General features: G+C 40.1%; 3 protein-coding genes across 6 annotated transcripts; 1 reads left to right on the top strand and 2 right to left on the bottom strand.

Annotated features, from left to right (window-relative positions):
- Positions 1 to 70: 70 nt before the first annotated feature.
- gtf2h3 (general transcription factor IIH, polypeptide 3) lies at positions 71 to 5,911 on the bottom strand. 2 transcript variants are annotated; one of them, XM_085179683.1, is made up of 13 exons: positions 5,624 to 5,911; positions 5,281 to 5,398; positions 5,076 to 5,182; positions 4,571 to 4,713; positions 4,418 to 4,480; positions 3,937 to 3,966; positions 3,804 to 3,832; positions 3,635 to 3,709; positions 2,899 to 2,952; positions 2,650 to 2,718; positions 2,421 to 2,556; positions 2,300 to 2,336; positions 71 to 423 (listed from the first exon to the last, which is right to left on the bottom strand). In XM_085179683.1, coding segments are annotated over exons 1-13 (933 nt in total). In that variant the 5' UTR covers positions 5,626 to 5,911; the 3' UTR covers positions 71 to 353. The 2 variants fall into 2 exon arrangements, with proteins under 2 accessions (XP_085035809.1, XP_085035810.1); XM_085179684.1 differs by having other exon boundaries at positions 5,281 to 5,360; positions 5,452 to 5,901.
- A 268-nt stretch (positions 5,912 to 6,179) lies between these two features.
- On the bottom strand, positions 6,180 to 11,261 carry LOC146506741 (Rieske domain-containing protein-like). The gene is made up of 5 exons (XM_085179687.1): positions 10,786 to 11,261; positions 10,310 to 10,434; positions 8,521 to 8,742; positions 7,128 to 7,162; positions 6,180 to 6,977 (listed from the first exon to the last, which is right to left on the bottom strand). Exons 3-5 carry the CDS (start codon positions 8,714 to 8,716, stop codon positions 6,687 to 6,689), a joined length of 522 nt encoding a protein of 173 aa, XP_085035813.1. The 5' UTR covers positions 8,717 to 8,742; positions 10,310 to 10,434; positions 10,786 to 11,261; the 3' UTR covers positions 6,180 to 6,686.
- A 1,032-nt stretch (positions 11,262 to 12,293) lies between these two features.
- LOC146506740 (uncharacterized) lies at positions 12,294 to 23,692 on the top strand. 3 transcript variants are annotated; one of them, XM_085179669.1, is made up of 16 exons: positions 12,294 to 12,636; positions 13,938 to 14,023; positions 14,734 to 14,843; positions 14,922 to 15,608; positions 15,814 to 15,976; positions 16,087 to 16,184; positions 16,545 to 16,754; positions 17,002 to 17,089; positions 18,597 to 18,718; positions 19,909 to 20,014; positions 20,105 to 20,176; positions 20,281 to 20,390; positions 20,578 to 22,598; positions 22,706 to 23,126; positions 23,291 to 23,384; positions 23,451 to 23,692. In XM_085179669.1, exons 3-16 carry the CDS (start codon positions 14,785 to 14,787, stop codon positions 23,598 to 23,600), a joined length of 4,401 nt encoding a protein of 1,466 aa, XP_085035795.1. In that variant the 5' UTR covers positions 12,294 to 12,636; positions 13,938 to 14,023; positions 14,734 to 14,784; the 3' UTR covers positions 23,601 to 23,692. The 3 variants fall into 3 exon arrangements, with proteins under 3 accessions (XP_085035795.1, XP_085035793.1, XP_085035794.1); XM_085179667.1 differs by having other exon boundaries at positions 12,295 to 12,636; positions 15,808 to 15,976; XM_085179668.1 differs by lacking the exon at positions 13,938 to 14,023 and having other exon boundaries at positions 12,295 to 12,636; positions 15,808 to 15,976.
- The last annotated feature ends 1,561 nt before the right edge of the window (positions 23,693 to 25,253 follow it).

Here is a 25,253-nt window from a genome sequence, read left to right as displayed (position 1 = left end):
CCTTTCTGAGATTACGATGATGGAGACAGCACTATTATGATTATTGTAAAAAATGAAACAAAAACATACGTTTATTACAGTGTCTTTTTAATGTAAAAATAATTAAATCACCACAAAACGGTGTCTGTTTTAATTTTGGGAGAGTGATTTTTACCCAAGACGAAGAAAATAAGGCTTATTTTCAGTCATGTCTGAATTATGTTTTTACAAACATGAGTACCAGCCTCCGTGAACATGAAGACAATCGGTGTTACTCCACATGTCCATAAGGCTATACTGCCTCACAAGCATCTTTAAATTCACTGTATTAGTGTAAAAAAAAAACAACAAAAAAAAAACACAAAAAAACCCCATCACATTGGTTGTTTCAGTTTCTTCTTTTTGGGCTTGACTATCTGTGGTAGCTGGATTTTGAAGGCAGTCCTAAAAAGAAAAAAAATACATGATTTAAATGGAAGTTGAAGTTCAGACTTTAAGCTTTAAGGTGTTTAAATAAAATTTTGCACGGTTTAAGAATTATAGACTTCTTTATACACAGCCCTTCACTTTCAGGTGCCTAAAATGAACTAATCAAACTAACAACATCACATAAGGTTAGTTTCAATAGTTAGATGAAGGTCCTTTGCAGTTAGTGGATCAAATGCTCATTTTGCTCCTGTTAGATGCTCTGCTAGGCCTTCACCCATGCTCGTTTGTGGGTCTCTGGTTTTAGTAGCTAAAAGCATATTGTATTGAGTTGATTCAGCCATTTAAGAATATCCTATTTAGTTGCTTTTGCAGTATGCTTTGGGTCATTATCCATTTGCATTGTGAAACTCAGCATTTGGCTGAGCAGAGAGTATAGACCTGCACGCTTCACAGTTCACCCTGCTACGGTTATCAGCATTCACAGCATCAACACTATTGGCTTGCCTCCACCGGGAGCCATACATGTCCGTGCCATAACACTGCCTCCAATATTTTTAACAGATAAATGGTATGCTCCAGATCATGATCTGTGTCACTCCTCCTCCATACTTTTCACTTCCCATAATTCTTGGACAAGTTAACCTTGGTTTCATCTATCCAAAGAAAGTTTTCCTTAATTTGTCAAGAAATAACAGGAAAACAGGCATCACCTTGTCATAATGGTGGACTGTATATAAACAGGGCTGTATTTGCTGAACAGTTAATGTAATATCTTTTTGGACCCCTTGAATTAAAACAGTGGACTTCAGACCTGATACAAACCCACTGTGCTGTTGTACAGAGGCAAAAAATATTTTTGAAAAAGCCAATGTTCAAAGACATATGGAATAGGGTTGCCACGATTAGTCGACTATCAAAATCGTCGACGACCAATTTAATAGTCGACGTGTCGTTTGAAGCTTTGTAAGATCCCAAAAGACGCAGGAATAAGTAGTAGGATTTAAGAGTGTAATAACAGACTGAAGCAGAAGATGGCAGCACTACATGTACAAGGATGCCAGCTGCCGTTAAACCCCGAAGAAGAAGAAGCTGTGTCCCAGAATTCATAGCGCGGCCCTGCTCAGTTTCCAACAATGGCGGCCGCTAGTTAGTTTTAATATTACTCTAATTATTCTTTGTGGGTCACAAAATAAACGTTTAACATATTTTCAGGCGAGAATGTAGCTGTGTAAACCTCAAATATCTGCTCAGTTTATCAAGACACCACATATTTTCAAAAGCGCTCCGACGTTTTCGGAGACGTCTGTTACCCACCAGCTCGATAGCTAGCCGGGGGCTAGGCTAACTAGAGCCCGTGAGAACACCGGACTGCCAGCAAATCTTTTCAACCCTCCCCGCCGCCGCCGTCTTTCGCTACTAAGGCTAAACATGATATATAAGTCACTTAGATAACTTAAAAATGTTATTGTTTGGCCTTTTTCAGTATTTTATTTGTTTCTGAGTAAATCGGTTCGGCTGAGATTAAAGTTATAGTTTTTACACAGCTGAATAAACGTCAAGCAGACAACTGATTATCAGAAGAGTGAGATGCTTGAGAAATACTACAGTGTCCTGTTATATTTTAGATAGCAAGGAGCAGACGGCTGCGTTTATTAAACTCCACCGAAACAATCTGCAAATTTCATTAAAATTTAAAAAAAACTATCATCTTGTCTTTATGATAGTTATATAAGAGCAGATGCATGCTAGTGCAATAAGCTGTACGCAAAAATAATCGGTGACTAGTCAACTATCAAAATAATCGTTTGTGGCAGCCCTAATATGGAAATAAGTGTACAGAATGTACACATGTAGATGTATTAGCACTACTCCACAAAACACTGACACTTACTCGCATGTCGTACAAATGGGGCTGAAGTTGCAGAATACTAAAAACAAAAGAAACAGACTGATTAAAAAAAAACATACTGCAGCTCTTTCCAGTAATAAAGACTTAAGCAATTCAAACTCACTGGACAGACAAACTGAGCACACGTAACCAATTTCAATGAGGTTACGGTGGCAGAAACATGCAGCTCGGTAGTCCACGTGTGCAGGCGGCGGCAGCACCAGCTGTGACCGCTGCTCAGAGTCAGGCAGGAACACCCACTGCTCAGAAGACAACAAAAACAGCCGTCGTTAGATGCAAATGAAACCAGCCCCATTCTTCTTAATGCATGTGAAACTGTACTGCACTCTCACCAACAGATACTGTGCAAGGGCGACTTTCTGTGGTATCTTCATGTACAATCCTCCAGTTATATCACAAGCCTGAAATGACACGGTTACACAGCATGGTAGAGGGCACACATCACATGATAATCACCACACTACCTCGCACTAAAGATATTAATACACTGAAAAATATTGTGTGTTAAGACAAAGTACTTTTCTTAAATACTGGGAAAACTGCAAAGTAGTGATTGTCCTTACAGAGCTATAAGAATTTACCTGCTGAAGGAGACCAGAGTCTGAATCCAACACACAGGCATCTATCAGGATGTTCTGTTTAAAACACAAAAACGTTTTTAAATTTAGCGTTTCATTTTTACCTTTCTATTTCTACCTTTGTCTGGCTAAATAAAGGTTACACTGACTCACTGAACCATCTTGTATTGCAAACTGGTATTACAGGACAAGTACAACCTGGGCTTAGTTTAACTTCAGTTGATATCATAAATAGTACAATAGGTGGAGAAGGCTTCCAGGTTTGAAAAGTCAAGTGCCTTAAACCTGGATTCTTTCTTATGGCCACCAGGTGGCGACTGCTCTGTCTGCAAAAACACTTCCATTCTTATAGAAGTCAATGGGGAAACGGCTCCTCAAGCTTTACCTCTGCAAAGACGGTCTTGTTGAATTTATGGACTCAGCTGGTTATTTTGGGTCATAATGAATAAAACAACAAGTCTATTTTGTAAATTTTGGCTTCTATGTGTAGTAAAGAAGGATTAGTGGTTGATATTTCTTAAAAACAGCACGAAAATGACTTGGATGTTAAGTGATAGCAGATGTTTTTATATATAGTGTCAACAGCTTTACTTATTTCTGGGAGTTTTAAACTATTTTATTTCAACACAGCATTTCATTATAAGCATCTTTAGGTCCAACTTTTCATCTACAGCAGTGGCTGTAGTAAGTAAATGGTAATTAAGTGTTAATACAGGACAATGATCTATTAATATTCTACCTGCTTCTGAGCAGCAAAAATCACATTCATGAAGTTCATGTACTGGAGAGCGCAGTCCTCAGCCGCTTTTACCACCTATACAGTGCAAAGCGTCAAAGAGGGGTCAAAGTCAGGTGGGGAAAAAAAACTAAACAAAAGCATTCATAATATTTGAACATTTGGGCATTACCAGTATTCTTGATTTAATCTCTTGTCCAACTAAAAAAAAAAAGAGAGAGAGAAAATATATACATTAAAGCAGGGTAAATGGAAAACTTCATTCAATAACTGGCATAATTAAGCATGTATAAAGATTAAATCACCTTCCAGCTCTTTCGTGAGCCGGTGAATATCTATATATTAAAGGATTAAGGTGAAAAAGTAAATAATATTGGTGGAAAACAAATAATCTATAGATATTTAACTTTAGAGCAAAACATCACATACGTTCTGCAACACAAACAAATGTCTAACATTCTCTGGGCGACGATGGCATATAAATTGAAATTGCAAAAGAGAAAGATTAAATAAGTGATACCATTCTATTTCTCTTCAAAATAGACTCTAAATGTCCTCTAAAGTCAAGATTAACAATATTTTTCCTGCACTACCTACATATATGTACGTCCATTTGACATTAATTACAGTAATTTTGTAAAAAGCTATAAATATAAATATCTGCTTACAGTTTCCAGCCTCTGTCTTACACTTCCTGGCTGATTCTGTGGAGTCGTGCACTGAATGCACTGTTTATTATTGCACAGCATGTCATAAATGATAAAACGGTTTGCATGAAAAGGATACAGCAGAGAGCTTTGGCGAGGGATCCGGCCAACAAAGTATCTGTTGAATTTCCCGTCACTTCAACTGAAATTATGTGAGATACACTGAATTTTAGGGAGCACTGTACAACATCTTTAAATACCTCAGAGTTTATCCTCGTAAATACACGCTTACTTTTTGACATTATGTTCCTGATCTCTTCAGCAATAAGGCTATTGGCAGCAGACAGGAGTTCATATTTTCCATCTCCGCTTGAGGATACATCATTGCCACCACAGTCTTCTCCACTCCAGCTCTTACTGGGATACAGGAAGTGACTGAAAAAGTGAGTGGGAGAAAAGCGCGTATGAGCAGCGACAGCAGCAAAACATTAAACAGACAGTACTTTATTCCTGGAAACTAAAACTAGTGGAAGAAATACTCAGACCAGCATATTGGATTCTACACCCACCAGCTAAACTGATGAACAGTTTGCACTGCAAACAGATGAATAGTTTTTGTTCATCTGATATTGTATTTCCTTGATTTTAAGACGACTGCTATTTTTTATGTCCTAATATTTATATAATATTTTTCACATGATGGTGATTCTCTTCTTAATATGGTTTACAAGCCTGTGTGTGGACCTCAGAAATTCCTCTGTGCAGTGAAACCCAGTGAAACTATCGTATGAAATTACCTGCCCTGGCAGTGGCTAGCAATGACAGCCAGCTTGTTTGTCCTAGCCATGGCCATGTGAGCGTTGCCCATCACCATGACTGCATCCATACACTTGGACAGGGTGAACTGGGCGGACACAGGGGTACACGGAGCGTTGTTTAGCATCAGTGACATTCAGAAAAACTTTAATGAGTCAGAGTAACCACAGACATCACAGCTAATACCTGTGGATCCCGCTGAGCCTGCTGCCCCCACCATATGGGGTTTACATCCACGACGATCACCAGGAGGTTGATTTCATCCTCTAGGCAACATTTTTGAAAGAGATTCATCAAAAAGCACCTGAGTGTACAAAATAAACGATGCAAAGACTCATTATGAGCCAGGCTACATACCTGATGCCATCACGGCGGATTATTGTCTTGAAAAAGAGATGGCTTCTATTCTGCTGCTCTATCTTTTCTTAGTGCTCATACTTTATCGTAAACTTCAAACAATCTGCAGACAGCTAGAGCGTATTAAAGTCCAGATAGTTTAAGAAAAGCAATTATATGCAGGGATACGGACATTATTTCTCATCACTCACACCGCTGGCGTCTCCAGAGGAAACGATTTCTTTCTTCTTCTGTGGCTTTTCATAGCAGACTACAGACGTCCGGCACACTGCTGCCACCTAGCGCCCATTTTCTGTAGCGCAAATTCTTTGGTCTATACATTCTCTACATTCATGGTCATATAAACCAACCCTTTTTTTCGTTCTTAAATCTCTCCATCTATCCCTTATCTTCTGCTCATCCAATTTAGAGGCCCGCTTGAACCCTTCCCAGCTGCCATAGGGCGGGAGGCAGGGCGGTCTGTAAAATACATTTATGGATGGAAATTCCATCTATAAATTAATTCTAATATTTCTTTACAAGCTTCAGATCATCATCCTGTTCATGTGCTAGAAAAAAACAACAGTTTTTTAATCTTTTATAGAAAATTATATATTAGATATATAAAATTCAGCAGTATCACGACAGGGGGTTATCAGTTTAATTTAACTAACTGATCACCTGAGAAGCTGTGCAAGTGCTGAAGTGCTGCAGTGCTGCTGTAGATTTCACAATTTAAGCAGTTACAGTTTTGAATCTTTTTAAAATTGTGTTTTTTATTGCATAACAGATCAAATTAGACGATGCATGTTTTATTTTTCATCATACTTTGAGTTAAATAGTTAATGTTTCAATGATTTTCAAAATCATTACATTCTGCTTTTTTTGCACACAGTCCCATTTTTTCTGGAAAAATTGATCCCCATTAAGGAAGTTTAATAACAAGAAAAAAATAAAAACATAATGATAATAATAACAACAATTATAAAAATTCACATATAAAGTTATAATGAAACACAATGATTATTTTGTTTAAAAATAACAATAATTTAGAAAATATAACTAAAAACAAACTGTGTATTGGTCAGCTGTTTGTATCAGCTTCAAAATAAAGAGTTCCTGAGGAAGTCACCATGCCAGATATTTACTGATTTTATGCACGTCTGCAGAACACCATGTTTTCTATATTATTACAAGATCAGAGAGTCAGTGGAAGACGAGCAAAGCTCCTTAAATTGTCCCTGAAGCATTAAAGGTTATGTCTTGGGTTTGGCTTTCGGCTTGGCTTTGAGTGAAGCGCGCCTGTATTTCTCAGTCTGGTAGACGTCTGACTCGATGGCTTCGCTGGAGTCATTGAGCGTCACGTATACATCCCTGTTGACCTCAGTGACCTTATGAACTCGCTGTTTGACACCCTTGGAGCGCCAGTAAGTCCTCAGCGGTTTGGCTGTAGGGTCATCCACAGCTTGGTAAAGCGATTCCCCCTCTGCGAGGGTGATCTTGTACTTGTGCCAAGGACACACGATGCACAGTCGTCCATTGAACTCCTAAAGGTAACACAGGTCAAAAGATTTTTTAGATATTACAGAAAAGGTTGAGTGTCAGACTTATGCACAGCTGTTTACAGTAAACGAGTCAAAAGGTGACTGATTTTCTTAATATACACCAGTAATCAGAATAAACAGCAGAAAACTCACCTCAATGTCTCCATACTGTAAAGCACCACCTGAATCTGTCCATGAAAAAAAAACGTGGCATTATGGACATCAACGACGAGCCATAGAAGAACATATACTTTGCAGTGTACAGGGTGGGCTATTTATATGGATACTCCGTAATAACATGGGAATGGTTGGTGATATTAAAGTCCTGTTTGTGGCACATTAGTATATGTGAGGGGGCAAACTCCTCAAGATGGGTGGTGACCATGGTGGCCCTTTAGAAGTCGGCCATCTTGGATACAACTTTTGTTTTTTCAATAGGAAGAGGGCCATGTGACACATCAAACTTATTGGTAATGTCACAAGAAAAACAATGGTGTGCTTGGTTTCAACGTAACTTTATTCTTTCATGAGTTATTTACAAGTTTCTCTTTGTTCACAGCCATTGACATGTCGAAGAGGTTAACACGTGAGGAGCGGATCGAAATTGTGTTGATATCTGGTGAACGCAGTAACCGGGTCATTGCAGCAGATTTCAATGCAAGACACCGTACGAGACCACCCATCTCCCATGCTACAGTTAGCAAACTGCTTGCTAAGTTTCATGAAACTGGTTCAGTGTTGGATTTGCCGAAATGTGGACGCAAGAAAACTGTCACTAATGAAGAAACATCAGTGGCTGTCCTTGCTTCATTCAGCAATAGCCCACAGCGTAGCACTCCCCGCATGTCACTGGAGAGTGGCATTAGTCGAACATCCCTTCGGCGGATATTAGCTACTCACAAATGGCACCCTTACAAACTCCAGCTACTGCAGCATCTCAACGAGGATGACCCAGATCGGCGCACAGAAATTGCAGAATGAGCAAAACAAAAATTGGAACAGGACGCTCAGTTCACGCAGAAGATTTTGTTCAGTGATCAGGCAAACTTTTATGTGAATGGTGAAGTTAACAAACAAAACCACCGCTATTGGTCTGACACTAACCCACATTGGATGGATCCCTCCAAGACTGTTGGAACAACAAAAGTGATGGTTTGGTGTGGTATATGGGGTACAACGTGTTCACGTGTTAACCTCTTCAACATGTCAATGGCTGTGAACAAAGAGAAACTTGTAAATAATTCATGAAAGAATAAAGTTACGTTGAAACCAAGCACACCATTGTTTTTCTTGTGAAAACAAACCAATAAGTTTGATGTGTCACATGGCCCTCTTCCTATTGAAAAAATAAAAGTTGTATCCAAGATGGCCGACTTCTAAATGGCCACCATGGCCACCGCCCATCTTGAGGAGTTTGCCCCCTCACATATACTAATGTGCCACTAACAGGACTTTAATATCACCAACCATTCCCATGTTATTACGGTGTATCCATATAAATGGCCCACCCTGTACTATGGATTATCTCAGCAGAAGCAGTACTTACGGTAGCAGTGCACGTCCATTGCATAAAGCTGCCCCTGGTGGTGCACGACCAGCACATCTCTGCATCCGTTCACCAGCTTTGTCACACGGCCAGCTTTGACAATGTCCTCCTTCTTTCCAATTAAGTGGGAGGTAGACAAGTTTGAGGAGGAGGAAGAGGCAGAAGAAGTCTGAGACATCTCCTCCTCAGAGGACATGTTGATCTCTTCTTATAGCTGATATTCTGAATAAAATGAAAAAGATTATGCTTATGAAAAGAACAAAAAGATCACTTTAATTTCTTATTTTATGTGGACTGCTTATTACACTCCAGTTACAAAACACACAGAAAATATAGTGTTTGTCTGTCTCTTTTTATAACTACACATAGAACCCCTCGGATGTCTTCATACAAGTAAAGTCACTTAATTGTCTACCTACTACTTTCTTCAGAGTAGTATGAATTATCCAAAGGAAAAGCTGTAAAACCTATGAAAATACAGTTAAAAGTCCTCTGGCCACCGGGCCTCAGGCCCAGAGGCCAGAGGCCTGAGGGCACCCCACCCCCGAAAGGGGCACAGCTGGGCCACAGGTGCCAGGCCCTGCCAATCGGCCACCAGGAGTGAGCCGGTACATACATGAGCGCCCAGCCCCAGACACCAAGAACCACCAATACACCAACGTCTGAGGGCATCAGCCACTGGCAGGGAGTGTGGTGAGGGGAGATAGGTCTCCATACCTCGGAGAGCCTGAGATGTTCCCAGAGAGGTGGAGTCTAAGACCCAAGCTGACATATAGACACAGACAAACAGACACATGCAGACACAACCGTGCATTCCCACCCCCATATACACAAACAAATACTCAGCACTCACCTGACGTGGAGACAGACACAAATAGACACTGTACACACATTCACACTCCCCAAACATACTCTATATCTCAGGTCTGGGTACCCCTGCCCCAGAGGGGCAAACCATACACAGACCCAGGAGATGTAACCCTTCTCTCAGGGGTGGAGGAAAGCAGACCGCCTCCTTATCTGCAGTAGCAGGGAGGCTCCGCATCCCAGACCCCAATCCGACGGCCAGCACCTCCTCCCAAATCAAAATAATAAGTGTAAATCTGGTTTCATGTTGCCCACAGACAATTTCAATATAACTGCCATGAAGAGTTTTCGGTTATTCTGGTATATTTGAGATATAGACTGATGTCATTGCTGAAGTCACATGGATGAACACTGTAAACAACCTAATGTTCTTTTTGTACAGTTATAGTTAGACATCTTCTTTTCACCAACCTGCACATTTACTGAAAAATATTTTTTATATATACCTAGATGATGATGATGATAATAATAATAATAATAATAATAATAATAATAATAATAATAATAATAATAATAATAATAATAAGAAGAAGAAGAAGAAGAAGAAGAAGAAGAAGAAGAAGAAGAAGAAGAAGAAGAAGAAACTGTTTTCCTTTCCAAAGTTCATATACTGACTTAAAAAACAAACAAACATTGTAAATCCTTTCGGAAGCGATAATCTGTCACTTTGACTGGCTTTGTACAGATTATGTAAGAAGTCTGTATTTTGTCCAGGGATACTCTCCTGCCACCTGTTTTCATCTATCAAACCTGACGGAGGAAACCAGCGTTGAGTGACTAAAACACACAGAAATATGCTAGCTAATAAGGTTCACATTTACACATAAGAAACACATAACGAGTAACGCGTTCTATTATATTCTATTCTATTCTATTCAGCTCTATTTCTCTAAAACGCCAACTCCATAAAGCGTTTAATTACCTTTTCTGTAATTTCACCGTGAAGTCAATGAGCGGCTGTCATGCTCGGTCTCTTTCGTTGCTGCTGAAGAGCGCTTCGATCACGTGTCAGCACGTTATCTTTCTAAAACAGGCCTCCTGAGAAAACTGAACATGTGTGAAATTATAAAACGTAAACTAAACGTCGAAGTTTCAAGAAATCTACGAGTGTTTGAGGTTTGAACAGGAAGCGCCAATGTTGTGTGTTACATCGAAATACGTCCCCGGTGAAACTATACAGAATGCAACCAAAGGAAAAAAAACTTTCAGACAACATTTCACTTCGTGGCAAATCTGTCCGAAGTAGTTCACTGTTGCGTAATTAGTGTGTATATTTGCGTGTTGAGATATTTTTTTATTCATGCGAGGTAGACAAAACAAAATAGGGGAATAACAGAAAATTAAAAATTTGTGGAAAATGATACAGCAGTGCAGTCTGCACACACTGCGTTTAATTACCTTTTCTGTAATTTCACCGTGAAGTCAATGAGCGGCTGTCATGCTCGGTCTCTTTCGTTGCTCAACAAGTGCATATTGAATTGAGAAAAAAAAAGCTTCACACAAAAAGAAGCAATAATTATGTTAATAAGGACAAATACAATAAAAAGCAAGTACCAAGATGAAGAAGTCTATAATCACCCATTTGTGTATGTCTTGAGCATTTCTTTATATTTTGATTCCAAGGAGCCAGACTTTATTGTGATTTTTAAGTGCTCTTAGGCAGTCGTTCGGCCGGTCTTTAGGAGATTCTTTTTTCTTTTTTTTTAAAGGAAATTTGCTCCTTTTTTACTCATTTCCAGTCCAGTCTTTGCACTGGACTGTTTTCGGAGGAATTTCTTTTTGTTTGTTAATCTACTTAACACTGACTTATAAATCACTCATAAATGCATCTAATGAAAGTGTTTTCTCTACACAGACAACTTAACAATGAACCTATGTTAAACTGTATGTTTAGGCACTTTGTTACTAGCAGCTTGTTCGAAAGCATATAAACTTTCCCATTTCTTTAGTTTAATATGCAAAATAAATAAATAAAAATAAATGCCAAAAGTAAGATACCAGCAAGGTGATTCCCAAAGAGCTTTTTTCTTTTTTTTTACATATTCTTTGCTAAATATAACGAAATGAGGATTGCATCACGGGTTTTGCACTGACCTGTATATTTAATATATAGACAGTGCAACTTTAAACCACTGGCTTTCTACTTACAATTATCTCTAAAAGCAACCATGAAGAAGCTTACAATCGTATTGGAGTGTATCAGAGTGTAAACATTTTGTCTGCCTATACGGGTGTCAAACTCATTTGAGTTAATGGGCCACATATATCCCATTTTGATCTAAACTGGACTATGCTAGAAAAACTAGATTGTATAAACTAGCAAAGAATAATAACCCTGAGAGAACCATGCAAAATAAATCCAATTTTAATACATGTAAGTCTTTACATTCATTGTCATTAAATGCATCGGTGACACATGACAGATCATATTGGATGAAGAAAAGGATAAAAACTTGTATCCTGACTCACTGTAAGTGCAACAAGATTTTATGCATTTATGGTTTAAAATGTTTACTTTCCATTCATTTTTACTTTTCTGAAGCAACACTGGCCTGCATTAGCCGAACATTTTTATTACTTAATGACCTCGCTGTAATCTGACCGATGAGCATATAATAAATTATTTATACAGTCATTGTCCTCGAACAGCTATCCAGTGGGCTGAATTGGATGCTCTGGTCCCGGGACTGCATCCCCCGGAACTGTGCGACAGATATATTTGTGTCATTGTCTTTGAGGATATATGTATACAAGATTTATCTAGACTGAGTAACCCCCCCCCCCCCCCCAAAAAAAAAAAAACAAAACAAAAAAACAACAACAACAAAAAAACAAACAAACACAGTTTTAAAATTCTATATTATATAAACGCAGAACATACACTGTAGCTCGTAGTACTGCCATCTCTCAGTATGCTGTAATACCTGTAAGAAGGCTTTCTGTCTTAGTGGGTTTGTTGGTGGGCATTAAGCCGTCCGAAGGATTATCATCCCTCTGTCATGCTGAACCGACCGGCTGTCCTTCGGAAATATGTTAACATGAACATTTCCTCTTTTCCGTGAGGACGAGCAGCGGGAAAACAAAGCGCTCTTCTTCCTCAACCGTTTCCGTCGTCATGGAGACCCTCTCCGTGTACGGAAATAGTGGTCCTGCTGAAGCTAGCAACTTTGTGAAAAATCAAATTATCTATTCAGTTGGCTCTGCGTTTGCGGCTATCTGTTGCTCTTTGCGTGGTGTGGACTTGATCTGGTAAGCTTTGTAGTGATTTTCGCATTTTAGAAAAAGAAAACTTATTTGTGTCAAAATTAGCGTAATCACTTCTTAAACTAAACCAAGCACAAGCATGTAAGTGGGATCCATTCAGGGGCGAATCCAGGATTTTTAAACCGTGGTGGCACAGGACGGCAGTAGCAACCAGACAGGGGAGTCCAGGAAAATTCTAAAAGATTATATCTGCCAGCTATAACTGGAATCATAATTACATAATTAATATGTAATGTCAATGTCTGTTTTGTTATGTAGAGAACCATGGGATTTAAAATCTTTCAAGTTTGTTTCTGAATCTATACACAGTTGTAATTGACCTCAGGTCAGCAGGCAGCTTGTTCCAGAGAATTAAAAGTGTCCTCAACAGATTTAGATTCAGTTCTGGATAATAGACCCGAACCACTGAGAGCTTGACTAATAAATATATTTTAAAGGCAATTCAGTGTTAAACTGTCCTTACGTATGTTATACGTAAGGACTCTCGCTTCTGCAATCTGAATTAGTTGAAGTAATCCGACTAGTGATTGGGATAATCCTTCAAATAGAACATTACCATAGAATAACCTGGTTTATATTAATGCATGACACATTTTTCTCAGATTCAGTTTCAAATTAAATATATTAAAAATGAGAAAATGTTTAAATTACAAAAATTTTTAATAGGTACAAAGCTGTTTAGTGACATTATTAATATGATTACCAAAAGTAAGATTACTGTCCAAAATGATTCCAAGGTTCCTGACTTGCTCGCAGTGTTTCAGAGGACGGATGATGAATATGAACAAATCTTCTGTCTCTGATTTGTTTAAGTAATTTCTATTTAGTGTAATGTATAATGGTATACCGATTTATTTTTAGGTTTAAATTTTTATTATAATAATAACCTATGACTGCTAAATAAATACTAGCTGAAGCTGAAGCAGTACAAAGAGCAATAAGTGCCTCCAATACAGTGGTAATAGAAAGCAACATAGCATAAGTGCTTACGTCTAGAACTTTAGTAACTCTACTTACTTTCCAGCACTGGTCCCATCCATGCTGTCATGACCAGCTGTGACCCAAAACAGACACTGCGTGCAAGCTTCAAAGATTTATTGAACAGGAACTTAAAAATAAACATTAAGACTTGCAATGGGAAAGCCTCTGATTAGGAGGTTCATTCATTTTGTTGATAAAGATTCAGGTGTTTGATATTTGAACTTAACTGGATTCTTACTTGAATCCAGGCAAACAGGCAGGCAGTTTAGTATTTCGGTGAGTAAGTCCACAGTTTCTTTCTGCAGGAACAGACGAGCTCAGAATATCAGGTAACTGCTATCCACGGGGAGAGAGCTCTTCAGCTGACAAACGGATCTACTTAGAGAAACAGGTGACTGTAGCGCAGGCAACATACTCAGAGAACATCAAAAAGCCTTATTACCACAACCATAGATAACAATCTGGCAGAGAACAGTAGCTCGAGTTAGTTCTTAAGTGCTGATAAGTAATGATTAGATTAGAAATTAGTGCACTGGCTGAAGAGCAGGAAACCAGGTGGCTCTGCTAGGGAGTGGTACATGCCCACCTCAACCTATGGCCCAATGGCAGATCAGTCACATTTCAAGAGATAGGAACTGGGATTTCCTCAGCATTTACTTTATGCTCTGCAGACATGAATATACATTAAACCCCATTCAGTAAGTTATATAGCACAATTTGAAGTTTTGCAGTTACTAAGGCAGGGCATGAAATCCCAGTATGGACTCACCAAAGTGACTGTGGCTTATGTTATGTATGAAGGAGAAGAGGCTGTCTCTCATGCCTTACTGCAGAGCTTTTGCAGCAACTGGTCAATCCTGTGTAGAAGCCAGCAGCTGTTTGTATGTGTTTGCTATATTTATCATATTTGCTACTGTACAGAAATGTGTGACGACTGCAGCACACTCCCCTTTCTCCTTGCTGGCCTAGTGTCAGATTTCGACCTGCTACCAGTATCTTCTGCTTTGCTTACCAACAACAGAGTAGTGTGGTAGTAATGACACAATGACCGGCCATTGGCTGTAAGACGAAAATACTGAGGGATGTCTCTGCCACTTACAGGGCAGCTGGAGTGAAGTAAAGGAAAAAGGGAAAAAAGAAGAAGAGAAGGAAATGACACTTTGTCTGTATGAGTGTCTGAGAGCGGTCGGGCTACAGCATCACTATGCCAGGTAAGAGCAACCACAAGCCATTCAAATTGGCACTATTCTGCTATAAAACAATTTGCCTCCTCCTTTCCTGTGCTTCAGGTTTACCTCAGTGGGTGTTTGTCGTACAGCCCACATCTCAGTGCTCACCATGGAGGACTACCCCCTGCTGGGGATACACACAATGGAGGACAGGACTCGGTTATTTCAACTTGTCCAATTTGTCAAAACTCTTGATCTGGAGGGCCTTGGATATGATGATGATGATGATGATTATCACTATAGCCATGGTGGACGCGTCGAAGGCAGCACTATAGTGGATAGCAGCTTTTGTCATGATAGTGACAGCATTTTTGATGATGAAGATGGTAATGGAGCTGCTGTCAATAATATAATTGCCAGCACTTTTACCAGACCATCACATGTTCGCAGGCGACTTGATTTCAGTAATGAGACCAGTGATCATCATCAGCGGTTGTCTCATCCTGTTGTTCACGTTAACATGAGTTATGCCAGATATGAGGAGTCCATTCGGAAAAAAGGATCTGCTACCTCTGTGCAACATCAATATAGGCGAAAATCCAAGCCTGCAAATGTGACATCAAACACATTTAATCACAAACCTTTGGGTCACAAAGACAGAAAAAGAACCACAAGGAAGAAAACTCTTTATACAGAAATGGACACCGATGGATGCATGTGTAAGCCAACACCTGTTTATGAAGCAAAGAGAACAGCTGGATATAACTATGGACTACCAATGTGTACTCCTCCTGCTCAGTGCAAACAGTGAGTGTGGTCTATACTGTCCTCTACTTAAACTGAATGTCATTGATGACAGCAGTATACATAAATGACAGTTCGAAAAAAGCAAATGTAAACACACTGATGAGACAACATTTTTGATGACTGTCATTGTCTTTATAACAGTGTCTCTTTATAATATTGAGTTTTTCTACTGTGATTGAAATTCTAACTCTAATTTGAGAGCCAGGCAAGCAGAAGAGCAGCGGATTAAGGTGTGTGTGAGGAAAAGACCACTGACATGCACTGAGAGCCGACAAAGAGAGGCAGATGTTGTGACAACTCCAGGTGGAGAGTGTGTGATTGTCCATGAAGTCAAGGAAGCCGTGGATCTCTCACAATACATACTGCAGGTGAATGTGCAGAGAGGAGACAGTGTACTCTAACCAATGTCACGGTATTTGAATTACTACTTTAAGGCCTTTTCAAGCCTTTCCTGTTGCTTTTTTTTTTGTCCACACAGCACAAGTTCTACTTTGACCAAGTTTTTGGGGAGAAAAGCTCCAACGAAGAGGTTTATCACCAAACAGCATATCCTCTGGTGCAGCACATGCTCAAAGGGTAGAGTTGCATTCATGGAAATCTTGCTAGAGTTGTACTAACTTGATTGAGTGTGCAGTAAACAGCATATCATTACACCAAAAAAAGCAGTGCCAATGCTTTAGTTAAATGGACTTTGTGCAACTTTAATTTAACAAATAAATTTTAAAGTATAATAAACTAAATAATAAAAAAATCCAGTACAGGTTGTTAAATGAAATAAACATGCACAACAGTACATCTCAGTATGGGCAGAAAGCACAAAAATGGCCAATTTAAAAAAGTGAATTAGGTTAAGGGTATTAATTTACACCACATTAAGGACATTGTTTGTATCAGTGTATCCTAATCGTCTATACTTCTTTGTGTGTGTGAGCACAGAGGCAAAGTCACCTGCTTTGCATATGGCCAAACAGGTGCAGGGAAGACTCACACCATGCTGGGTTCACCTGCCATTCCAGGACTGTATGCTCTGGCAGTTCAGGACATCTTTGCTCACCTGTCAGCCACACACTCATACCAGCTGGTGTTTGTCAGCTTCTTCGAGATCTACTGTGGTCAGCTGTATGACCTCCTGGACCACAGAAAAAGGTCTGTGTTTAAGTTTTGGGGGGGTTGTGTTAAAAGTGCATGCAGATTTTTGAGCTGGACGCTGCACTGGGGGAATTCATATAATCTCTATCTCACTGGGGTCATTTAGGTTTTGGTAACATTATCATAAAATTGAGATGCCTGGATCTAGGGTGTCCTCACTTCTTTATTTAGTATTTTGCTCAAAGCCTCAGAGTCTTTCTTCTGTATTTGTATCTCTTAATCTTTCTCTTTCTTTCTTCTGCAGGTTATTTGCTAGGGAGGATGGACAGAAAGTGGTTCACATTTCAGGGCTGCGAGATGTCAGAGTGGACTCAGTCAGCTCTCTGCTGGAGGTTTGCCTGATTTTCTTTACAATAAGTTATATTATTTAAAAAAATCAGTGACATATTAGTGTCTCTGGCTTATGATCCATCACAATTCACTGGTTACTTTAGTGTGTGAACTACAGAAAGAAAAATGGTTAATTTTAATGTGTGTGGCTGTATTTCAAAAAGAAATGAGAAATAAAATTTACTGATCGGTCAAGCAGGGTCGCAGGACAAATTAATCTACTTCAACACCAAATAAAGTGTTTGAGGTTTGGAGCATTATGACTCAGGTCAGTAGTAAAGCATAAGTATATGTGAGTGTATCAACAAATTATAGCATTGACCAGATTACTGAAAATAGTATGTAATGCTAATGTGAAGGCCCCAACCATAGTAATGTGAGAGGACCTCTCCCTCCATGATCATGACCAATAACATAATAAAATTCTTTCTTCATCACTTTGTGCATACAAATCAACATAGATATTCTCACAGTAATGACTCTGTTAAATGGTAAATGGTAAATGGCCTGTATTTATATAGCGCTTTACTAGTCCCTAAGGACCCCAAAGCGCTTTACATATCCAGTCATCCACCCATTCACACACACATTCACACACTGGTGGTGGTAAGCTACAATGTAACCACAGCCACCCTGGGGCGCACTGACAGAGGCGAGGCTGCCGGACACTGGCGCCACCGGGCCCTCTGACCACCACCAGTAGGCAACAGGTGAAGTGTCTTGCCCAAGGACACAACGACCGAGACTGTCCAAGCCGGGGCTCGAACCGGCAACCTTCCAATTACAAGGCGAACTCCCAACTCTTGAGCCACGATCGCCCCAAAATGGTTTGAAGTTAATATTGTTCAGTCCATCAGGAATGATAATTTGGTGAAATTGTATGCAGTGTGTATGGTGATTATGCTTTGAAAATGGAAAAGGGTCCTTAAAATGCAGAATATGACCTCAACTTTGAATACAATTTGGGTGAAGATCTGTTAGGTCATTATTTTTTGTAAGTTTGACTCAATCTGACCAATACTGTGGGAGGCGAAGCAATTCCTGTAAATTCTGGACAGACAGACAATGGCGTGACCTCATTGCTTCTTGGGAACAGATGAGCTAATGCACAGAAAGATTCCAAGATCTTTTCTCCCTGGAAATAATAAGAAACAGGTCCCCAGCTATAACTGAACTGAGTGTAGCAGTTGTTCTTGCACTTCACTTTTATATTATGGTCTCACAGGTGTACCAGTGTTATCTTAGGTTGGGGTGAGTCACAATATCAATATGATTTGATACTAAAATTTTTATTAAAATATGCAAGCACTCTAAACAGATCCCCCCAGCAGTTTGACTTACCAGAGTCATTTTGATAGTGTTGCTGTCTCATGGGCATTTTTTTTTCTGTGATCCCCACCTCTGTCTTTAATAACCTTAAATACGTGAAATCTTACCTAACAGTAAGTATGATTTCTGCAATCTCCTCAACCTAGTAAGAGTAGTTTCCATCTCTCCCCTCTTACTCAGGTGATTTCTCAGGGTACAGCCGAGCGGACACAGGGGATGAGTGGCGTGAATCCACTCTCTTCTCGATCCCACGCCTTGCTTCAGATTCAGCTTAGAGATTCAAACCAGCAGATAGCTGGCAGGTGAGTGACAGGTAACGCACTTCATGATGTTACTTTTTTCTTTCTCTGAAACCATACTTGAATTATTGATTATTGATTAGTAGGGATGGGTATTGATAAGATTTTCACGATTCCGATTCCATTTTCGATTCTGTTTAACGATTCGATTCTTTATCGATTCTCTTATTGATTCTTTTTAAAAAAAGGAGAACACTAAGGTCAAATAGCTTAGAACTTTGTTTTATATCTTCTCTTTGAATGAGATAGAAATTTAGGAGTAACATGGCCTTACAAACCCAACAGTGAGATCTTAAGAGATCCACAGCCTACGGCTTTTCAATGGGGTGTCACAGGGTCACCAGGAAAAAAATTGTAAATGTAAAATAATAAAATAAATATTCTTCTGTAGCAATAAAACAAGAATATCCAGTAATGTTCCTGCCTACAATTAAACACATTCACTTACCTAAAATCGGGGCATCTGCTGTGGCAAATGGGTGCAAACCTTTGACCACAAACTTAGTCACTGCTCGGTGACATTCGTCTATCCTGGCCTGAAAGGAGACGCTAACGGTAGACTGCAGCGACAACTGCCAGCATCTGAGCCAGACTCTGTCTGTCTCTCTCATCATGGTCACCTAAATGCAGCGCACAGTAATGGCAGGTTTTGTAATAAGGCAGATCGCGCTAACATAATATGCACTGTTAGTTGATTATTTACCTGCCGCATTAACGGGAGAGGACGTGAAAACGTTACCGCTGCTGCTGGGTTGAGATTCACGAGTCCGGAGCGGAATTAAAAACACGACATTCATTTAAGGTTATCGCGTGTTTTGTGAGCAAATGCTTTTGCATATTCGTAGTGTTTCCTCCCTTAAATGAAATATCTACTTTGCAAGTATTGCAAGTTGCCCTGTTGTCATCCTTTCTCGTAAAGTATAACCAAACTTTTGAGCGTTTGAGCCGCTTAGGCGCCGTGTTTCCTGCCAGGTAAATGACGCTCCGCAACGTGGTGACGTCATTCGGGGCGACTGGAATCGATAAGGGAATCGTTTGCAAAAATGGCAAACGATTCCAAGGAATTGAAACAGTGGGAACCGGTTCTCAACAAGAACCGGTTTTCGATACCCATCCCTATTGATTAGTAGATCAAACAAGGCAACATTGTCGGTGTAAAACGACTGACCTAGCGTGTGTGTGTGTCTGCGTAGAATGTGGTTTGTGGATCTGGCAGGAAGCGAAAGAGCATCCGATGCCAAAGAACCTGACAGGCAGAGCCGCATGGAGGGAGCTGAGATCAACCAGAGTCTGTTGGCTGTAAGCTATAGAGATACGTGCTCACACACTAAGAGGCCCAACATAAATTCAAGGATGTTCATTGACATTGTTGATTTTTATTTCCCTCAGCTTAAAGAATGTATCCGGTCACTTGATCAGGAACAATCGCACACACCTTTTAGGCAGAGCAAACTGACTCAGGTGGTAAAAGCTGATGGAAATAGTGACACGAGTATGCATCATATGGCCGATTTTCTGGTTTCTCCACTGATCCTCTATGTTTTGATACTGAATTCTTTTCCTAGGTTTTGAAAGATTCATTTGTCGGTGACTCAATGACATGCATGATTGCCAACATTTCACCTGGTCACACAGCAACGGAGCACACACTTAATACACTGAGATATGCAGACCGGTAAGTGTGCACATGTCCAGGTATAATGAGGGGAATTTAATATACTGTATTAGTTTCTTAAAATATTTATTGATATCTTTATTGTGTAAAGCCATGCCGGGTTTCAGTGCTCTGATTTTATATTGTATGAAATGGAAAATTCTATTAAATTCAGTCTTTACAATCAAGGTTTCTTTAATATTTTCAGGGTAAAAGAGTTGAAAAGACAAGGAGGGCTGAGAGGAAGAAGAAGAAACAGAGGCAAGACAGCAGCCTCGCCCAAACAAAACCTGTTCAGCAGCACCACTGGTAGCACTGTTAGCAGTAGAGGGAAAAGTCCTCCAAAGAAGCCAAAGTTAACAAGACAAAGCGATTCTTTCGGTCCCACAACTCCTACGACACGGTCACCCGTGAGGAGTGCATTTCTCTGCTCCACACCCAAGAACACCAAATGTGGAGAGGAAGCAAATGCGAGACGGAGGGGAGAGATCAGACTTGAACATATTTCTCCAGTTAGAGGTTGGCTGAGAATAGGTGACAAAAGGCATCGGAGAAATGGAGCAGATGAATTAGAAGGGGGGAGAACAGGAAATGACAGTTTAAAAACTATGGAGAGACAGTCTGTTAGTCAGCAAAGCCCCAGGGCAGTGCTGGTGTCGGGACAACCAAAAGACAAGCATGTATGGAAGGTGCAAAGGGAGGGAGAAGCTCATGAGACTGATTCATTTTTTACTGAAAGTAAATCTGACTCCTGTTTCAGAGAAGAAGAACATGAGCAACATGCTATGAAAGGTGGAATAAAAAAAGGTGGAGAGAATGGAGATGCAAATAGTAAAGGGGAAGGGATAATACAAAGGGAGTTACCAGAGGCCAACGAAAGGGATAAGGAAAGAGAGAGGCATCTGAGATGGTATCACAAGCAGCTGCAGCAGTTTGTGCCCTCTTCTGCTTCTTTATCCAGCCAACTCTCCTCACCCTCTATATATCCATCTCCCTCTTCCTCTACTCAGCCTTCTGTCTCTCACCTCTCCATTTCTTCCCATGCGAATCATGGTTCGGAACTGGTTTTAGATGGATACACAACCAGATCTGAAGATAGAGTTAATGGTAACAGAGGATGGGTGTTTTCTCCCAGCACTGAGATTCTGTTACAAACTGAAACCTCTTCGATCTCCAATAACATTAGTGAAGAGGATGCTAATGGAGACAGTGGTGGTGTTGGGGAAAACTCGAGGGCATCTTTGGAAGGAACATGGACAGGATTTGAACAAGAAAGGGGTAGAAACGAGAAGAGGAGGTCACTTGAGGCAGCAACTGAAGAAAGACAAAGAAGGAAAGAGAGGAGGCCAGCTGAGGTGGAGAGGGGAGAAGGGAGGTGGGTGTGGATGTCAAATGGGACAGCAGGTGCTGTCTGCTTTGACACAAGTGAGACACAATTGTGTCAAAGCTGTGATTCACAAGACAGACTGGGAGTGGGTGTGGCAGGACTGAATGCCTCCGATGACCCAGCTGATGGAGTGTGGAGTGCGGGGAAGGGGGGAGCAGCTCAAAAAGGGTGTTTATTGTCTGCTCACGTGAACAATGAGGGCAACAGCCTCATTAGCTACCCCCCTGCAGAGCGGCCCCTCTCCCTAGACTGTGAACATACCAGCACACTCCTGACCCCAGATATGCTTAGTGCTGCCTCTTTTGAATCAAAGTGTACGAGAGTCATCCCAGAGGCAGTGCCATCAAACACAGAGAGAGAGAAAGAACTATGGTTTGTTGCTAATCCCGGTAAATTGCCAGCTACATTACCTTCCACTACTTCCATCACACCTACTGAGCCCCTTAACAAACCACCAGAAAATCCAGCTCACACTCAGCTACATAACCATTCAGAAGTCAAAAAGTTGGTTTTACCTCAAAATGAGACTCAGGTGGATTCTTTTAGCTCCATCATGGAGCCCCTCAGCATCTCCCAGCTTCAAGTGGATCAACAGGCTGCTACAATCTCTTTCCTGCGAGGGGACAACAAAAACACCTTGCTCAGTCCTCTTAATGAGAATAGAGAATACAACAAGTGGGAAGAGATGGAGGAAGTTGTAGAGGACGAGAATACGGGTTTGCAACTGTCTTTCGTGGAACTGCCACAGGCAAAGACGCACTACCCTCCCTTATCTGACACTGCGACAGCTACGAATCACACAGAGGGAAAACAAGACGTACATCTCAGTAATTGTTACACAGGTATAAGTATAAATTCTGATGGTCGTGTGTGTGTGTGCGTGTGTGCGTGTGTGTGTGTGTGTCTTTAAACAGGTGTGTCCACAACCTTGTTTTGTTTTCCTGTGCAGGTATTCCTGAAGATATTTTGGGCTCCTCACAGGATCAAGATAGCAATCAGAAGCAAACACCACCAGCTACATTCAACAAGCCTCCTACATCACCACTTAAAAAATCTACATGCACTTCTGTGCAAGGGTTACCCAGTTTACAGGATTTAATGATAAATGATGCACAAGTTCCATCAGAATATGCACATGATAACCACGAAAAACTTACATTAGCTTCCATTTTAACACCACAATTAGAAAGTGTCTCAGGTTACACACCAGCAAGCCAGTGTCACACAGTATATTCAAAGCATTCCTCCAACTCAACCACTTCACTCCAACCAAACAATCTTGGAGAGTTTAATGATGAAGAAAGCACCACTAATCACCACGTTAGACCCACGATCCAGCTGTTTAACCTGGACGACTTAGACCACGCAAAGTAGGTCCAGAATTCTCACAATTTTTGTTAGTGTAATCATCCAAAAAATATTAAAATAACACAAACATATTCTTGTGTATTTAATAATATTAGAATGATGCACAAAAAGGGGTTAGTTTAATAAAACATTAATGCATATTTTTTTGTACCCATTCTAACTTTAGGTGGTGTATATTCAAGGCCCACTGGGAGCAGCTAAAAGAGATGGAAGCTTTATGTCGTAAAGAGGGGAAGCTTCTGTGCCAGCAGCCTGATATGGTGAGAAATAAAGCAACAAAAGCAACTCTTTACATTTTTTTAATGTACATACTCTTTTTCTGTTAGGCATTTTTAGAATATGTCCAGCAGCTGGAGGAAATCATGGAGGAAAAGGCTCGGTGTGTACACAGCATGAGAGCTCAGCTGCAGCCATATCTGAAGCCCATCACCTCAATCCACCCACAGGGAGCAGACGATCACAGATCAACTAGTTGAATTTGAGTTAATAATACTTGTGTTTTTGTGCAAGGTCATCATATATGCTTTGTTATATTTAAGTAAATTGAGCTTGATGAGTTCTTGGACAACTGTCACTTGATGTGTTTGATGTCAAAATGCATGATGCACTCAGGGTTTTACTGGTGAAACGTGCAATCATATGTTTTTCTTTCATGGTGACAGTAATATATATGGAATTCTGATTCTGCCACTAAAGATAGTTTTTTCTATCTATTTTTTCTTATTTTACTTATAGTTTCATATTCTTTTTTTCCCTCAGCCTCTGTCCATGAAAACTACTGATTTTGTAATTTTTTCATTAAAGAAAATCTTTGGTTTTAATCTTAATGCATGTTTTATTCACAGCACCACTATCTGGACAAAGCTAAATCTGTGTCTCTGGGACGACAACTCATAGAACCACGCATTTGTTTGAGCTTGATCTCAGATTGTAATAGAAATGCTTGCTTAGCAGACTGTTTTCTAGTGTTAAATTTTTAAGATTTCAAGATTGCTGATATCTGTTATGTTGTGATCTCTGAATTTTAAATCTTCCTCTTTAAATGTCATTGGGTTAGGGTAATGTATGCACATTTTCCCACAGAGTGCAACTGAAAATGAATAAAACAAGGACTAAAAAAAAGTATACCCAAGTACTTCTTTGTATTAAAATTATAGCACATCCTTCTACATTTTATCTAAGCTCAATTTGACATTGAGTTTTGTGCTGAGTCTTCTGATAAATAATATGAAAGCAGCATGCATGAAGAGAACAAAAAAGTGGTGGAAGTGACAAGGTGGAAGTGGGATTACATCAGGGATTGGCTCTGAGCCCCTTGTTGTTTGCAGTGTGATGGGCAGGCTGGCAAATGATGTCAGGCATGGGTTTCTGTGGACTATGATGTTTGCAGATGATGTTATGAACTGTATTGAGAGTAGGGAGCAGCTGGAAGGAAGATGAGAGGTGGAGGTACGCTCTGCAGAAAAGAGGAATGAAAATCAATAAAAGAAAGACAGAGAATGTACATAAAAGATAGGCAGATGGGTTAACAGTGGCGATGCAAGGAGTTGAGGTAGTGAAGATGGATGAGTTTTAATACCTGGGATCAGACATCGAAACCAATAGATGCACAAGAGAGGTGAAGAACAGAGTGGAGGAGGTGGAGATGAGTGTCAGAGGTGGTTTGTGAAAGAAGGATAGAAGCAAGAGTAAAAGAGAAGGTGGTAGTAATAGGATATACAGTTCGGAGATGGTGGCACTGACAAAAAGACAGGGCAGAGAGGAAATTGTTAAGATTTTCATCACCAAGATGGAGAAGATTATAAAGGGACAGCTCAGGTAGAGATGTTTTGGACATGTGCAGAGGAGGTATGGAGGATATTGAATATGGAGCTGCCAGCCAGAAGGAAAAAAAGACCACAGAGAAAATTCATGAACGTAATAAAGGAGGACATGGAGAAGGTAGTGTGACAGGGAAGGATACTAGGGATAGGGTGAGATGGAGGTAGACGATCCGTTTCCACATAGAAAAGGTAAAAAAACAAACAAAAAAACATTAAAATTGAGTCGATGGAACTACCACCTGTTGTAAAGCTGAAGCGCACTCACACACAGGAACGAGTACGTAAGGGCGTGGTGCTTGGCCATCT

This window comes from Neolamprologus multifasciatus, chromosome 12, assembly GCF_963576455.1.
Source record: "Neolamprologus multifasciatus chromosome 12, fNeoMul1.2, whole genome shotgun sequence".
NCBI classification, from domain to species: Eukaryota; Metazoa; Chordata; class Actinopteri; order Cichliformes; family Cichlidae; genus Neolamprologus; species Neolamprologus multifasciatus.
This window is presented reverse-complemented; position numbering and strand designations above follow the sequence as displayed.

Coding starts and splice junctions, on each gene's coding strand:
- gtf2h3 (XM_085179683.1), bottom strand. Junction 4,714..5,075: donor GCTAGCCACTGCCAGGGCAG/GTAATTTCATAC, acceptor TCACTTTTTCAG/TCACTTCCTGTATCCCAGTA. Junction 2,557..2,649: donor CCCTTGCACAGTATCTGTTG/GTGAGAGTGCAG, acceptor TCTTCTGAGCAG/TGGGTGTTCCTGCCTGACTC.
- LOC146506740 (XM_085179668.1), top strand. CDS start 14,785: ATGACACTTTGTCTGTATGAGTGTCTGAGAGCGGTCGGGCTACAGCAT. Junction 20,391..20,577: donor ACACTGAGATATGCAGACCG/GTAAGTGTGCAC, acceptor TAATATTTTCAG/GGTAAAAGAGTTGAAAAGAC. Junction 23,127..23,290: donor GACGACTTAGACCACGCAAA/GTAGGTCCAGAA, acceptor TTCTAACTTTAG/GTGGTGTATATTCAAGGCCC.
- LOC146506741 (XM_085179687.1), bottom strand. CDS start 8,716: ATGTCCTCTGAGGAGGAGATGTCTCAGACTTCTTCTGCCTCTTCCTCC. Junction 7,163..8,520: donor AATGGACGTGCACTGCTACC/GTAAGTACTGCT, acceptor TTTCATGGACAG/ATTCAGGTGGTGCTTTACAG. Junction 6,978..7,127: donor TACAGTATGGAGACATTGAG/GTGAGTTTTCTG, acceptor TGTTACCTTTAG/GAGTTCAATGGACGACTGTG.